Below are 18,283 nucleotides of genomic sequence, written 5' to 3' on the forward strand. Positions count from 1 at the left end.
TAGTAAAGTCAATTTAGCTCCAGCTCCCCAGATCTGGCACTCACGCGAGATGGAGCCCAAATCGCACCCTGCAAGGCCCAACACCCCTCGCTGCTAGCACTGACCGTTTCTGACAGGTTGGTCAGCCACCACACACACTCAATTGCCACATTTCGGAGTTATGGATCCCTTAAAGCGTTCAAGGAAGACTAATAGAGTTTAAATCTGTATTCTACAAAAAGAGGTAGCAGTGCTTAGATTAAAATATACAAAAGCTGATTTACATAAAAGGGTAAGGAGCATGCAAGTACATGATGACGCTGATTATCCGTTCAGTCGAGGCCGACTTTCGGTCAATTTATGGTTCATCGTTCTCCTTGCTTTCATATCCTTGTCTGGCTGTGATCCATAAAGGATTTTGGGAGAAATAGTGGAGTAGTTTGCCATTGCTTTCTCAACCCCTATTCATTTATCCGGGCTTGCGACCATCGTGTAGCTTGTGGCAAGGCTGTGTACAGAATGGCCTGCAGGGCTGTAACCAGGGCTTCTGTGTACTTAATGTGTGCTAATCAGCAGGGACAGCTGTGTGGGTGTGTCTGGGGGAGCTAAAAACTCCAGAAACATTCAATTCCCTGCTTCAAGCTAGGAGCTGCAAGCTAGGGCAGAGCTACAAGCCAGAGCAGCACTGCTCCTGCTGAAAACCAGAGCCAGGCTCAGAGAGCTGGAGCTACTGCCTCAGAGGAGAAGAAAAGCCTGACGTCTGTGGGAGACCAGGTTGTGGTACGGCCACAAGTCTGATAGGGAAGGACATCTCCAGACTGGCACCCTGTTGGGTATGTGTAGTGGCGCTAGGTCACGGTGTAGTAATTAGTGAGGGAACTACTATTTAGTTAGCGCCTGGACAGGCAAGTGTTTATTATTTTTCATAGCACGAAGTGTACGTGCTGCCAGTGGCTGATGTGTTTGCAGTGTTACTGCTGAATACTGAAGAAAATAAAGCTATTCAGACTTTTACATGGACTGAGTTAGCTGCTGTGCTGTCGCCGACCCCACTCCCCCATGCAGAAATTGTACATATATATATAAGTCAGTTTGAAAGCTCACTATAACATCATGTATTTTTGTTAGCCATTAAAAGCTATCATATCTACAAGATTACTTGTTTCTCTCACTGAGAACAATCACACTTTGCTCTACTGGCTAACACTAAACTTTTTTCTTTCTATGTCTAAAAAATTTTCAGCTATTCTAGTCCCTACCTTCCTTACAGTGCTTCCTACACAAAGCAATATACATTCAATGCAGTATAGCTCTTATATTACGTATTTAGGATCATAATTAAGGATTGAATACGAAATATGGGTGACTCATCTGTAGTGGAAAAAGTAGTTGTTTTTAAACCATATTTACAAATGCTACAAAGTGTATTAGTACACACAAAAATCCCTTTTGGAATAGGCAAGTTTTATGAGTACTTATAGAACAAAATTCACTAGGCAATATAAGATTATGCAGGCTGTGATTTCTCTTGTGGACATTTGATACACCATGATCTAATATTTGTTTCAAAATAGCACCTTCTTTAACAATGTTTCTTTTTGAGACCTTGCCTGTTAGGGTCCCGAAGGCAACTCTTAAAACTATACGAGCTTCTTTCCATTTACACCAGCCGATGATCGCTAAAAAATCACTAATCGGCGATCGTTTTAATAATAATTGGCGCGTATAAATGTGCACCCATAGTCCGCTTTTTGGGTACTGTTAGCTGATTGTTAAATTCAAGCTAACCTAAAAATCGACTTTCACTTATATCAGCAGTTCTCCACGGGTAGTGCTCATAGCATTGTTTCCCCCTGGAGAACAAAGGATCTGAGTGCAGATAAGAGCCCTCAGGCTATTAACTGCATTCAGCTAAGGCTTCATTTGCACACCTAATTAGTACTTAAGTAGCTGAGTAGCTACCTAAGGCCTCATGTCCACGGGCAAAAGAAGAATTAAAATCCGCAGCGGATTTTAACTCTTCTTCTGCCCGCGGATCTGCACCCCATAGGGATGCATTGACCACCCACGGGTAGATAAATACCCGTGGATGGTCAATAAAAGTGATTTTTTTTAAAAATGGAGCATGAAAAAATCTGGACCATGCTATATTTTTGTGCGGGTCTCCCGCGGGGATGGCTCCCGCAGGCTTCTATTGAGGCCTATGGAAGCCGTCCGGATCCGCGGGAGACAAAAATCGGAATTTACTCAGCCACTCCAGATCTTCCCTTCACCGCGGCTTCATCTTCTCTCCGTCGCGGCCGGATCTTTTTTCTTCGGGCCGGCGCATGCGCAGGGCACGCAACCGACGTGCCCTGCGCATCTGCCGGGCCGAAGAAAGAAGATCTGGCCGCGACGGAGAGAAGATGAGGCCACGGCGAAGGGAAGATCCGGAGCGGGCGAGAGGTGAGTTAATTCTTATTTTTATGCCTCATGTCCGCGGGGCAGGAGGGACCCGCTACGGATTCTCCATGGAGAATCCGCGGCGGGCCTGATTTTCCCCGTGGACATGAGGCCTAATACTTTAATCAAAATTGTCGCTCAAAGCTGTCACTCAAAGTGTCATTTGAGCGATCTTTGAGCGATCATCTGCTGATGTAAATGGGCCTTTAGTCTGCATTGACAGCAGATACATCACAGAGCGATCTGACTCTCCCAAATATTGCCCTATACTACACTGCTGCCCATCTCAGACATATTGCTTCCTGGACTACGTTTACTCTTTCAATAAATGACTAAAATTGAAAGGATTTAGCAACCTAGTAGTTCGTCCTTCTGCTAGTGTCCCAGTATTTTCAACACTCTAGCAAAAATATTCCCTCCCTTCATCCGCTATTTTTCGCTATCTCCAAATACACCACTTTTACTACTGATTTTCTGTTTCTGCACCATTTTCCTCATTGACACTATTTGAACGAATTTGCCTTTCTGGACCCTCTTCCAAAGGCTTCATCTCCTCCAAATATAACATTCTCAATGCTACGCTCACTGTCCTATTATAAATGTTCCTACATGACTGAGTGGGAGATGTGGATAGCCAAGGACTCGCCTTTAAACTATGGATTAGGATCTGGTTCGCTGCAGGAAAAAAGCTCCTTATGCACTCTTTACAAAGAGAACCAATAAAAAATGTTAATAGTATAGTGTCATACACCCTCCTTACTCCATAAATTTAATCCCAATATCGCAGAACTTTGCTGGAAATGCCTACCCCAAATAAGCACTCTTTTACGTCTTTTTGGAATGAACGGAAAATAGAAATTGGCACCAACAGGCATTGGTGATGTTTTCCAGGTTAAACTAAATTTGTTTAAAGGCCCATTTAGACACAACAATTATCGCTCAAAAGATGTCTTTTAAGTGACTTTTGAGCGATAATCATTGTGTCATTTACAGTGCAAGATGATCGCTCAAACGTTGAGTGATCACCTTGCACTCCAGCTGTTTCACCATGTACCAAATGCTGTTAAAACATCCAAAACCTGCATTTATTTGGACACTATGCTGAAGAACCTTATGGTTTGAAACGTGTAAGCAGCTACAGGATTGATGGCCTGCTGGTCTGTCTATTCCTTTTTTTTAATGTTTGTAATACATTTTGAATGTTGATTTTTTGTCTGGTGAGGATCTTGTATATATTATTTGGAGCATAAACAGATTACACACCATGAATTGAACTGGAGAGAGGGCTAGAAAATGAGAAGGTAGGTAGACCAGCTAGGTATTAACATACACAGCACAATGTCCTACAGCATAGAATTACCAGTTGTGCATATAGCATTGAAGAAAAAACATTATTTGATAGTTTAGTGTTAAGAGGGGGGGGGGGGATAAATCACTATGTAGCAGCATTATATTCTTTATTTCTAAATTCTTTCCATGGTTGCCACACACTAAGAAACTTATCCTGTTGTTTGAGTTCCCATCTGACCAGTTCCCCATACTTATAAATTTCATCCATCTCTGTATTTGTGAGAGGGCTCCTTACTTCTCCATTTTTGTGGGATAAGTAATCTGGCCGCTTGAACTAATCATGTAGCAAGGTTATTTCTCCTGGGAACCCATGAGGAATGAGGGAGCCATAATAACACAGGCTCAGGAATTAATTGAATAGAGGGTGCACAGATGGTTTTGATGCATTTTTCAACCTCTTTCCAAAAAAGATTGACCTCTGAACATGAGCAGAAATTATTATGCTTCAATGATCCTACCTCTGTTTCGCAATGCCAACATAAGCCTGATGCTGATAGTCTGATCAACTTTGGGAAAGGGGGTTTTATTATTACCTAATGATCAGTTTGTATGAGCTTTCTTGAATTCGGACACATCTTTAGAAACCACGTGATCTGGTCAAAATGCATGTTATTTTTGGCTCTGTGAACGCTCTTCCAAAATCCTGTTCCCATTCCTTTATAGACGCTAGGGTCACAGATGTGTTCATAGTCATAATATGGCTATAGAGCAGGGATGTTAATTTCTGTGGAATTTTGTCCTTGTTTATGAGTAGTTCTGGTCGTGGGCAGCTGGAAACGGAGTTGCAAAAGTCTTAAGCGAAGGTCATTGTAAGAAGTTAAATAACTCCACTGTTTCTGGTGGTAATGATGGCTGGTGGATTCTCTCTTCTAGACTAGTCCATAGACAAAAGACATTAAAGTTTAAATATTTGTCCTAGAGTGACTGATAATAGTCTAACCTGCATCTGAGAAGATAGGAAAGATATTTACCCAAATAATATATACAGGTCAATAAAGGAGTTTTCTATTCCCTTTGTTATACAGTTATATATTTCTGTAGGTTTATAAATCCCCCAGAGACCAGCCAGAGCTCTAGGTTCCATCATAGCCAAATTCTATATCTGATCCCGAAACTCTGTAGCCTTCTCCCTAACTGTATTGCGTAATGCTAGCAGTGTATGTCTGGAAAGCCGAGCCCTCCAGATACTTTGCTTAATACAAACCTACCTGGGTCTCCTCCCTTTACTCAAAAAAGAAGCAAATAACAACCTGGCCTGCTTATAAAATGTTATTATATATGTATAGGAATCATTTACAGGAGAAATTTGGGAAAATGTACGTTTTTACGTTTTTTTTCCATGCCCAGGGCACATGCAGAAAACATATTGATTGCAGTTCATTGCGGATTTTAGATAATGCCATAGCATGATGGGCATTGTAGAGTTGGGAAGGGTTCTTTGGTTATTCGGACACCTAAGTAACATAGTTATGCACTTTCTGATTTGATGGGGACTTGCTTTTGGATATTACTAATTGTATCAGATGGGGTGGAGATATTTAGCTCCTTCGACTTGCTATAATTAACTTTAAAATTAGACACCTGCCGAAACGTTTCAGATGTGTCTAAAATGTATGAGAAGGCTACTAATATGAACAAGTCATCTGCAAAAGCAGCATTCTGGTACATTTGGTCCCCTACCTTGAGGCCCTCAGCCTTCTGTCTCTGCCTGATTGCTTGAAGCAATGTTTCTATTAGCAAAACAAAGAGACCTGGAGAGAGCATGAGCTTAGCCTGGTACTATTTTGTATATTAAAGGACTCCAACAATGTTCTATTCACTCTAACGCTTGCTGATCCTTTGCTGTACAAGGGAAAAAATAGAGGAAATTCATTTATTAGGGAAGCCAAACTTCTCAAGCGTTTGCCTCATGAATAACCAATCTACCTATCAAAAGGCTTCTTGGTGACTGTGCCGAGAAGGACTAATGGAATCCTATTCTTAATAGCATGATAGAGTGGATAATCCTAGCAGTGTTATGTTTTCTTTCCTGGGTCAAATCCAGCTGCTCCAGGTTTATTAATTTGGGTGGACTATTACTGCGTTATCTAGCTAACACTTTCGCCAAATTTTGATGTCCACTTTTAAAAGGGAAATGGGGCAATAGTTCCTGCAGTTCTCCAAATTTCCTCCGTCTTCTGGAATAGTAGCTATGGTTGCATCTGGAGACTGTTTTGGGAATTTGGCACGCTCTCCAACGGCAGGGCCCCACTTAATGATTTCTGGAAAAAGAGAAGGGAGAACCTTTTTATAATAAGAAACCGCTAGGCCAGGACTTTTCCCCATCTCTGTTATCTCCATCCCAGTTATTGGGGATAGGAGAGTTACACAACCCTGTTTGTTAAGAGAAGGGAGAGATAGGTCCCTCAAGAAAGAGTTAATCTCATGTAATGATTTAGGACCTAAATTTTAGGTGAACGACCCACCTCTTCAATCCAAATTATAAAGTGCATAGAAGAATTTTTTTAACTCATCTGCAATTTGTTGAGATTCTGACGTTTTCTTACTTAAATTTACTTCCTCTTTTACTGTCTTCCCCTTTTCCATAGGTTGAACATAATTTTACCTCCTTTATCCCCATGAGAATAGTATCTAAATATGACAAATTGGAATTGTTAACTGGCATCTGAGATTATTTAGATCACTTTGAACTTGCTAAGATTTTGTCCTTGACTCAAAGAGCGTAAAGCTGAGCAAGCAGCAAACTTAATAAAATAGCCCTTTTACTTCTTCATCTGGGCTCCAAGAGCAATAAATCCTCCTCTGATAAAGAATTTGTGTGATTCTCAAACAATAGGTTGGGTCACATCTTCCAATTTTTCGTTAATTAATGTCATTTTGGCCTGGTCATCTAGGAGTGTTTCATAAAGTCTCCAGACCCAGTTCTTATTTGTTAGGTTGTTAAAGAAAAATGTTGCAAATATGCATGCATGGTCAGAAATAGTTGTAGGTCCTATCTTGACCTCATTTACTATTTCTATATGAGTTGAGGAAATGAATAGGTAATCTAGCCTCTGGAATGAGTTATGTGCTGATAAAAGGCAATTGTAGTTCCTTGAAGATGTGTTGTGCAGTCTCCAAGTATGGACTAGACAGGCGGAATGAATCACTTTATTAATTTTGCTTAGGTTGCTCTGCCAATAGGCAGATGTGCCCATAGAAGTTCTCTCTGCCTCCGTGAAAGCAGATATATCAGTCCTGTTTTCCATTAACACAAAAATCTCAGCAAAAGATATTTTTTTCAGTTTGTAATATAGCCTTTGGCTATAGGGAATCAAATTAGTCCATAGCCGCTGAGGAAGGGGGGAGATTCCGCTGAAATGTCGTTGCTGTTGGCATGTGTCTATGCCGTCACCTGCCTCTGTCTGCATTTGGAATAAAGAAATAACATATGCCCTGGGGTGACAGGTTTTGTTACTGTGTATGAACCTTTGACATTCAGATATAAAACTTTTTAAATGCAAATTATATGGTGATTGCATCTTTGCGAAAAACAGCCATAAAACTACATCCACTGGTTAAATGTCCAGACCTATACGAGATCTGATTGTACATCTTCTTCCATCCTTGATGAAAGAGTATCTTGTTACATGAAGATAATCGATTAAAGATTTAAGGAGGTACCTTTTATAGAGCACGGAGGCTGCCAGGTCATCAAATAGAAGAATTTTAGTTTCTTCATAATTGAGGTTTGAGTTTTCTCTTGCCACTTTTACGTTTTTGGCAAGGTTTATATAACGGAGTAACTCATAGATGACATCTCGCAGTGAAACACCTTGTTTTGGCAGAGGTCTCAGTGAGTGGTGGATGTTCTCTATTGTGATTGCAGTTGACCTTTCAGACATCAGTAATTCTGTGAAGATTTATGATGCAGTTGAAGGGAGTACTTCATGAACTAAAGCTTCTGGCAGGCCCTTTATCATGATGTTTTATGTCGACTTCTGTTCTCCTGATCCTCCATTAAGGACAAGGCTGTATTTAAGGAATTTACTTGAGCAGAGAGATTCTGTTCCACAGCTCTGTTAAAGTCTGTCATTGCAGGTAGGTTATTTTCCAACTAGCCAGATCTTGCCTAGCGACTTTGGTCTCCTTTTCCCCACCACTGCTGGATTTTATAGATAATCATTCTAATTATATATTCTTATCTTCATTATAATTATACTTGGATGCCGTCTGTATCCAGGCTAAAAAACAGATATTAATCTCATGTGTTCCAAGCTTTGCTATATGCTTGATAAAACGCACTGGCCCGAAACGTTGCAAACTGCAAACATCTGAATTATTTCAATAAACCTTAATGAGCATTAAAAAAGCTCTAGTGTGTGCTGTCCAACTAATTACTTCTTCCTTTTCCTTACTCTATCCCTAATGTTTAAAAAAGAAAGAAAAGAATAGGAATACTTGTAAGAATAGCTGTATGAAGGGATAGAATAGGGTGGATAGGGCTAGTTTAGGGAACAGGTTAGGGAAGAAAAAAGGGAAAGTATAGTGCTACTTTTTACTACAGGTATGGAGGTTAGCAGGATATTTGTGCCAGGCCTATTATCTTCAGGATCATTATGGTGAGCTGTGAGGACTCGTCCCGCTTACTAGGTCCCTTGTGAATTCTTAAAGGTGTTGTTTGAGTTATGTAAACTGTATGTAAAGGAGTTCCCCATGATGAAAAGTAACAAAGCAGATCATACTCACCTATTCCCGCTTCTTCCCATATACAGGCTACTGCAGCCAATGGCAGTGCTCAGCAATAATCATAATTGCTGAGTGCTGTCATTGGCTACATCAGCAGGTTTACGGGACATCACTGGCTGGTTGCAGCCTGTAAACATTACATCAGCAGGGAGACCTGTAGCTTCTGGGGGGAATGAGTGGGGAGCAGGGAAAGGGGAGTTTGAGCTGCTTTGTATAGAGTCCCACGTGGGACTCTTTACATGCAGTTTACATAACTCGGACAAATGCTTTAAGCAGATCAACGCAGTCATATACAAACTCAGTCTGCCAACTTCCTGGAGAATTCTGAACTTTTTTCATGCTTCTCTCCTCAAGGCATCATTCTTTAACCAGTATTCTCAGCCTTCAGTATCCTCCACAGTCTCTGTTGTTTCTGCAGAAGAGTTTGAAGTCATCGAGATTCTTGATGTCAAGAAGATAAGAGGCAAGTTCTTCTTTTTGGTGAATTGGAAGGATTATGGTCCAGAGGAAAGATTCTGGAAAGCCCTCAAAAAATTAATGCATTCTGCAAAGAGGAGGAGACCTGAGGAAGTACTGTCATGGCACGCCGCAGCTGCTTTCCCCACTCACCTGCTGTTGGTACCATGGTTGAGTACTGCTGCCATCCACACACGGTATGCCGCAATCACTCCATAGCTCGCTCCCTGGTGTTAGCCTGCAGCGCTCATGAACATTCTGGCCACCTCTTTTAAAGGGTCAGCATATGCTTCCTAAAACCTGTCCCCCACCAATCACCACACACCTCAGGCTATATTAGGCACCCTTCCACCATGGAATATCCTTAAGTAGTTGGTTTCATGTTTTATGACAAAGCTCCACTAAGTAGTTTGCTCTGGTTCTGACCTCTGCCTGCTTCCTGACCTGTCTGACATCTGTAATCCCTGAACTCATCTATGTTTCCTGGACTTCCATTTTTGCCTGTCCTGACCATTATTAAAGTTGTGCTGCCAGTCCTGAACACTACTATTATTACAGACAAGACACTATTCACACCATCAGGTATTGCGTGCTCAGCCCTGTGCGGCATCAGCAGCCAGACAACCGAGATTATCTTTGCGAATAACACCTTGAGGACCACGAAGCGAAGGTCAAATCCTGCTCGGAGGGGTCAAGAGTGAAAACTGGGGTTCCCCAAGTGGTGACACAAAGATGTGTGTTTGCACACGTCTTAGCAGCACCACATATTCATTAGGCAGCATGCAGATGTGTTGCCACAAGGATATGAGCATTTTCATCATAATATGTGCCATGTGTCAGTGTGAGCGCCCAAGTCCTCGCACCACCATATGCGTATGGGGCAGCAGATGAAAACGCTTTTACATTTTTAACCTTTAAAAGAAAATAAGAGAGATGCTGGTGCAATACTATTTTTTATTACATGCACATAATAAAATATCAGGGGGGAAAACTCATTAGCAGCTCTGTTGGGCCCCCACCATTCTTGAGGGAAGTACTTGACTTCACCTGCTTTTTTGCCCTTCTTAATCATGGTACCATTATGTGGATAATTTTCATTCACCGTCGCTCCTTAAGACCTTGTATATCTTCTGATTGTCAGTAAAAAAAACATTCAAAAGCCATATGTTGAGTACATCAAAATACATCACATTCATATTTGTGACGGGGCTACTGTTTGGAGCTTCTGTTAAGGATGCGGTTAAAAATACTTATTCTATATTAATTTGTCAGGTAAGATGCTGTAGGGTAGTAGCGAAGCCCGATGGGCTGCATTATAGTCAAAGGGCCCCTTTCTATAATTTCCTCTGCTTGTTACAGATGTGACGCATTATGACTGTTTCTTATAATTGACTCGCTATACACGATTTATTTATATTGAACACCATCCGGAATGATGCAAAACACACAGAAGCTACGCGTTTTGGGTGCATCCAATGCCATTGGACACGCACTATACACATGCCACATCTTTTCTGGGAACAGCCTAAGGGTCCCTTTACACGGTACGACTGTCGGCTGCATTAGTGCGACTATCGCTTCTGTGCTTCTAATGATAGTTGTTCTGGGAATGGAGGTAGCACGGGATGGAAAATGTTCTGGCCACCCGCTTCCATTCAGAGTAAACAGGCAGTCGTTCATAGAGTGAGTGACTCCTGTTTACACGGCCTGACCGTCACTTGGTTTGTAGGTGAGGTAAATCTAAGAGACTCCGACTCATAAGCGATTTCTTTCTCTGTGCCCTGTCAGCAGCCAAGTGTAACTGGGAAGCTTATCCCCTGAATTCACTGTTTCCAGCGATATTTCAGGTGATAATCGCCCAGTGAAAAGATACCTTCAGGCTAACTTCACACAGGGGCGAGCATGATAGGGGGCGTTGAATCATGGCCTGATTTTGCACTCACCAACATGCATTTTCCCCGTAGATGTAAGGCGTTTTTGTTTCAAAAGCACATCACTTCAGGGAAGAAGCAATTCTCCGACGTGGCTGTCAGCTGTGGAGGGGGATCATGGAGTTTCTTTGATTGATTTCAATGGGAGACCTCGCATCACGTGCAGCTAGCATGTGGTGCGATTCTGCCGTTAGTCCCATTGAAAACAATAGGCGGTGTGAAGCAAGAGCACATACAAAGTTAGAACATGCTGCAATGCGATGTGTATCACCTCATTCAACTTACTCTGCAGCGCTATACAAGTATGTATCTATTTCTCCACTCATCCTGTTCTGATAAAAAAAAGAATTTAAGTGCAAACCAATCACACCATGTCTGTGTCTTGTCATATGTATGTGTGTGTGTGTGTGTATATATATATATCTATATATATATGCCTCTTTGATCTATTTCATTATGCCTAAGGAAGAACCTTGAGTAGGTTTGAAAGCTCGCTATAACATCATGTATTTTTGTTAGCCCTTCAAAGTATCATATCTACAAGATTACTTGGTTTCTCTTAGTGAGAACAATCACATTTTGCTCTACTGGCTAACACCGTACCAAACATTTTAAATTGTATCTAGCCAGGATTTCATGCTCTACTATGTTAGTACACCCATAGTCATCCCCATGTTTAAAAAAAACAGCCTGGTACTCCCAAAGAAGGTCAAATGCTCTCAGGAAAATAACATCAAGTCATCCCCATTTGTTTGAGGATCTTCCATCCATTCCACTCTGGCAACAGTTCCTCCTTTTTGTCAAAGGACATGGCCAAAGCCTATGCAGAATCCTCAACAGGACATTGAGATAGATCGTCTTCGCATACTATTTCTCGTTGATAGATCTGTACTCAAGAAATCTGCACTGGGCTTGCATTTGGATTATGTGATCTTTCTCATTGGTACTGTGCACTACAGCACAGCCATTCTAAACAATAGCAAGCTTCCATGTACCAAAGGACCATATCCTGCTTCAGCTACTCCACCAGATTCAGTCATCATGGGCATTCTATTTAAGCGCTTGTTAGTCACCACAGGTAGCATTAATATCTTCTCCTATGAGGAATGTCAAGGGTCAATCAGGCAGAAAAATACTAATTTCCAGATGCTTTTCACTTGAAAGTACTTTTTTGTAGCCCACACGTTCTAATCAGCCGCAGGAAAGCATTTGAGTTGGACGATACATTGTGATTAGTGTCCTCTAACTAAAGTCCCTTTTACACAGGATGATTATTGTGGAAATTGCTTGTTAAATCGAGCAGTTTGCACAATATTTGTACAGTGTGAACACATGCAGTGAAAGACTAATCAGTGATAATCCCCTGCTGGCCATTCACATATTGGGAATGCTTTCGTTGTCCCACAGAAATTGGGAGAAAAATTTGGTCAGTAAATTACCAGCATTAAAAGTCTCTCCATATGTAGCCTCCAATATTTCAAAGATTAAGTCCAGAGTTTTACACTCTCGTTCTGTTCTTAATAACACAGTATTTCCTTTAGAAGGCACTGAGGGCTATTTCAGATCGAAGCTCTGGGGTTACATAATGCAGTCTCACGGTCCTCTTCAGACTTTGGATCCAATCCGACAGCATCAGGTTTTGACTATTAAAATTTAGTCAGGTGGAACACCTGCTATGGTAAGACCACAGCTAGTGTTCCACTACTATGAGCACTAGATGTTGCAGCCATTACACTAGTATTTTCCATCTTAGTCGTCATATTCTGCCAACTACGCCAAATCGAAGCAGGCTGCAGGTGCAGAATATAACGTCATTTATGGAAAGGCTTTACATCCGTTCAGTTGAACAAACAATGCTTTACTGAATGTACAATAGAGAATAATATGGAAATAACCTACAACAGTGTTATTTGGATACAATGCAAATAGTTTACTAACGTTCAATTCACACTATAACTTAGTCCGTACCCTACGAATAGGGTGTCCTTAATATTGTGCACACAATACACAATCAATGGTTTACCCTGGCCAGGGGTCAATAGCTCCATAGATTCTGGTTGAAAATAGGAGTCTTCTCTGAAGTAACTCAGTCTTGAGGTTAAGCAAAGAAGTAAATCCGCTAACAGAAATATGTGGTCACTGTTCCCTGAACAAATTATTAACACAGTACTTTGGGGAGGCTGTGCAGTAATGTAATGAAAACAATCCATTTTACTGGTGATGAGCCTGGGTGATGGTACTCATGATTACACCCCCCCCCCGAAACTTTAATATCCAGATACTTGCTGTCAGTCTGCCTGCCACTCCTGAAGGATTCTCTGCCGTGATGGCTCAGCACTTGTGATTGGTAATTGCAACTGAAGTTACTTTGGACGATCAGCAGATGTCCCTCTTGCACTTGTGTTGCAACAGCTGGGTAGCATTACTCCAGGAATCTGAATTGCTCTCTCTCTGGTACACAGCTCTCCAGGCATACAGAGGCAGCTCACTCCTCACAAGGCTCTCTACAAAAACTGCTGTCACACACCAGTAAACCACATCCAGGCCAGAAGTTTGGTACAAGCGTAGGCCGGGGTCACATGAGTGGGTTGGATTCCGCATGCGGGAGGCCCGCAGTAGATTCCGGCTGTGAGCCCAGCTGGTGACCCTGTGTACCTCATTAAACTGTACTGCGGATGACCACGGAGGCTCTCAGGTGGTCATGCACAGTACAGTTTTTATTTTTTGTTTATTTGTATTGCCCACGCCATCACTTAGCGATGACATGGGTACCCGCAGCCCATATACAATGGTAATTGTGTATGGGCTAGGAGTCGGATGGCCTCCATTGACATCAAAGGAGGCCATCCGTGTGGATTCCATTACAAAATAGAGCATGCTGCGATTCTTCTTCCGCTCACACAATACGCAATTCATATCTGTGAGTGTGGACGAAAAATCAAAAGTTCATACCTTTCAATCTCCATGTTCTACTGCGGATTTTTCGCTTGGTTGGCGATTGCGGAATCTGCAATATAAATCTATCCGTGTGGGTCCCGCCTTAGTAAATCCAAGCTTTATTGTGGCAAATCAACAGAAATCATAACACAATCTTCACACTGCTATTCGTCACAGTGTACATGAACATATGTGTTAGCTCAGCCAATTCAGAAATACCGCCTCCACAAAGCGATGGTTATGATTGGTTCTTCAAGCGCTACTCAGCCAATCAATGCAGCGCTTGAAGAACCAATCACAGCCATCATTTCATGGAGGCAGGATTTTTGAATCCCTTAACCAAGAAGTGATCCTGTGTGAACAGCTGAGGATTGTGGCAGCTGCGCCGGAGCTCTGGAGAGCAGCAGGAAGGACCTTCATTGATCCATGCACGTGTAAACACTGCGTATCAATACGCATGAAAAATAGATTGCAGCATGCTCTATTTCTCGTCATACTATGCATCGTGACCCTATACACTGGTAAAGGCAGAGTATGCAACGCTGTCCACAAGCAATACATTGTGTATCTGTGCCGTTTTCATACACAACCCCACTATGAAACACAGCAGGGACTTTAATTTAAATGTGCATGTGATACATGTGCATGCGCTCTGCATTTGCAGCCATACATGACCTCTACCACAGTTTACAAAATCAGAGACCCGCAGCGTTTTACTGATACGTTCATTGGCATGAGCCCTTAGTCTAAACGTAGTCAACGACTGAACTCGATTATTGTTGATTCCCTGCGGGCATAAAAGGCATCGTCGGATTGTTCACTAATCATTCGGTTTAAACAGCGCTCGTTCAGTCGTTCTCATTCACTTATACAGCGAATGTGAATGACAGAACGATTTCTCATATGAACAGGCCAACAATGTATCCGCCTATCTAAACTCTGACGTCTTTCGCTCGCTCAAGCAATAATCATATGGTCTACTCGTACCCTATGTTTAGGTGAACTGAAACAAAGCGAGTAGTAAACACATTCTCGCTCATTACCCTGTTGGTGGCTGTGTTTATAGAAAACAATTGCCACCTACATTTGCTCTATTGAGAGACTTTTCCAACAATAGATGCCCATTTAAAGCCACCTTTAATCAGGTCCAAATAGTAATCTTCAAACCGTACAGGTCACTCTTCTATCAATTAAAGCTGTTTAGCAACTTCTTCGGACATAACTTCCCTAGTTCATGTCTGGATACCGGCAATTATAATAATCTTTATTTGTATAGCGCCAACATATTCCGCAGCGCAATTCTGCAATTCCTACAGTGTAATAATACTTTATATGTATTCACAAGATAGAAGAGAGAAAACAGTAGTAATTGGAAGCATTGGTACATTTCACAAAAATCTGGTTTCAAAGTTTCCCCTCAGTTTCCAGTCTCAGGCATTTGTAAACTCCTCCCTTCCTTCTTTTAACTGTAGCCTCTGGTAGTACAAGTCACCCCCACCCCCTCCTCTTCTGTATTTCCTTGTCATTAGGAAGAAAGAGTTGTATGTACTCTATGTACTCCTGCTTGTGGAATGTTGTCTGTTTGCTTTGTTTGCATTACCCGGCACTTTATGCTACTTCTTATTCCTAATAGCCTGGTTTCAGTGGAGATTTGATGGTTTTCCTTACTAAACTGAACTACAGCTGCCTAAAAACTTTATGGATCCTCAAGCTGCTGATAGGATTCTAGATCCGTTGCAATACATCCATGTGCAGTTACAAGGGGGAGCACCTTGGGGGTTTACCCTTCAAGGGGGTCTAGAGCATGGAAGCCCTCTGCTCATCTCAAAGGTATGGAAAAGACAAGGTAGAGAACACAGATTATAATGGCATGTTTTTTTTTTTAACTTATTAAGCAATTTGTGATGTTATATATTACATTATATACTATATGTGATCAGTTATTTATGTGACTGGGTATTTTCCGTATATATTCTGGCTCCACGGGAAACATTTATAGAAAAAAGTTCCGAAATGCATACGGCTTTTGTTCCCAGTAGGTAAATACAGTGTACTGTCCAACAAAAACTGCTGACAATTCTGTAACGTCTACTAGATTTTCTGCGTTAATAATACAATCTGATTGTTATTGCCAAGTTTCTCTTTATTAGAGACTTTCCCCCCTAGTCTCCCTTAGTAATGGGATTAGAGAATAGGCCACATGTTGTTGTAAAACGGTATAACTAAAGAAACTGCATTAGTACTAACTCAACTTTTCTTATTAGTCGTATTCAAATTACCCCTGGCTTTACTAGAAAGTGGCGAGGAAAGAATGCTCATGGGAAACCTTTTGTTCAGATGTGGAAGGGGGAGGGGTATCTAGAACTGTGATTTTTGTTTTTGGAGCCTGCAAAGTTACATGTTTCTAGTTCCAATAGGAAAAACTGTGTGTTTGTTCTTCACTGAACACAGATATGATTTACATTTAAAAGGAAGGCAGCACCAAGACCGTTTTCAAAGGCCAGTTGTTAATGATTACAGTTAAAGGTGTATTACATTTACTATTGATGACCTATCCACAGGATAGGTCATCAATAGTTGATCAACGGGGATCCAATGCTCCTTACAAATCAGCTGATACTACAGCCGGCTGACAGTGCAGATGTCCATATCAGTGGTCAAGGCCGGAAGTGTAATAGACGGCTTCACCCCCATTGAAATCAACGGGAGCAATGTCTTCCATTATAGTTGGAGGTGAAATAGAAGGCATCAATCCCATAAATTTCACTGTGAGTGTAGCCATCCTTTTAACTTCCGGCCCTGACTACCGATGTGGACGCCCGGCCCATCTGCGATGACAGTGGTCCAGAAGATGAGCTGATTGTAGGGATCCTGCCGATCAGCAATTATTGATGACCCATCCTGAGGATAGTTCATCAATAGTAAATGCCCAGAATAACCCTTTAATTGCTAAAAAAAACAAACAGTAAAGTAAAGTTAACAGGTAAAAAAAAGAATATCGCACAGGAGACAGAGAGAAGAGTATCAATGTTCTTCTCCACTGATAGACATGATGAGATGCTGCTGCAGATACTAATACTGTATCATTTCTGATCATCACTAAACCAATTAGGGCGATTTCACATCTGTGTCAGGGGCTCCTTTGGGAGAACAGGAAAGGGGAATCCCCGTGGCCGAATGGTTCCATCTCAGGATGGAACCAAAAAGCACCGAACGGACCCCGTTGACTATAATGGGGTCCTTTTGTTTTCCACTCATTTTCCCGGCTTTTGGACGGTAGAAAAAGCACTTTTTCTTCCGGAGTTTTGAGCTGGATCTGCGACGGAACCTCTGACCGAAGGTTCCAACGCAGATGTGAACAAGCCTTAGATGCTTGATCAGTGTCCATTGCATGTTGGTTAGGTCATTTAATATGTCTAGTGGACATATTGCACCTTGATAAAATAAAAGGCATGTGAGCTTGATGCCTGTCCTGTGTAGAAGAAGCTCTTGTACTCATCTCCGTCTCCTCTGTTTCTTATTTATTTTTTACCAGTTAACTTTATTAACAGCAATATGAAACATCACCCGAGACCGCCGCTAGCATTGCGTTTTTATAATCATTAACGACATGGCTGTGTTACATAGAGACAGGCAGCCATGTCATACAAGTAAATTCCCACACAGTGAAGGTTGATACAATAACCATAGTAATGGTTATTGTATCAATAACCACACCAACACCCCACAATATTGAGTTATGGGGCGCCAGTGGTTACCATGGCAGCCAAAGGCCAAATTATGGCCTCTGTGTCTGCCATGTACAGTGCGCTAGGGTGGTCGGTTTCTTCACTGACAGTAATAGGCCCTAAAGCCCTTTTTCACGGAACGATTATCATTCAAATTAGCGAAAATAAACGATAATCGTTCAGTGTAAACGTGGCCAATAACTGAACGACAAACAAGTCATTCGCTTTTTGTTCATTGTATGCAGGCATAAAAATCATCATTGACTTGTTCATTTGGTTTAAATACTGATCATTCATTCGTTCTCATTAAGTTATACAGCGAATGTGAATGACTGAACAATTTCTCGCTGAATGAGCCAACAATAAATCTGCCTGCACTAGTGAATTCTCACATCATTGGCTCGTTCGAATGACAAATTGGCAGGTCTAAACGGACCCTTAGGCTGGGTTTAGATGGACGTAATTTGCAGCATGCCACCCACGAGAGGCATGCACTATCTTTGTGTGTATGTGTATGCGTGCATAATACTCACCATATTCTGTTGTAAAACCCAATTTACTATGGGAAAACATAAAAACCTCACAAAATTGGTATTGCTGCATTTGTAATGACCCTTTTCATAAAGTGAATAGTAACCTATCCCATACAGTGCACAAGACTTGCTGATTTTGATCTTCCCATGTAAAAAAAAAACACAATAAAAAGAGAGCAATATATCTTAGGCCGGTCTC

General features: G+C 41.6%; 1 protein-coding gene across 2 annotated transcripts in view; it reads left to right on the forward strand.

Moving 5' to 3' along the window:
- Window positions 1-15,401: 15,401 nt before the first annotated feature.
- Window positions 15,402-18,283, forward strand: part of SHROOM4 (shroom family member 4) — a 116,379-nt gene continuing 113,497 nt past the window's right edge. For both annotated transcript variants that reach the window (XM_066581006.1, XM_066581007.1), the window contains exon 1: window positions 15,402-15,653. In XM_066581006.1, coding sequence (XP_066437103.1) covers window positions 15,522-15,653 — 132 coding nt within the window. In that variant the 5' untranslated portion in view covers window positions 15,402-15,521. The remainder of the gene's footprint in view (window positions 15,654-18,283) is intronic.

The sequence above is a fragment of the Eleutherodactylus coqui genome, chromosome 10 (genome assembly GCF_035609145.1).
Source record: "Eleutherodactylus coqui strain aEleCoq1 chromosome 10, aEleCoq1.hap1, whole genome shotgun sequence".
NCBI classification, from domain to species: Eukaryota; Metazoa; Chordata; class Amphibia; order Anura; family Eleutherodactylidae; genus Eleutherodactylus; species Eleutherodactylus coqui.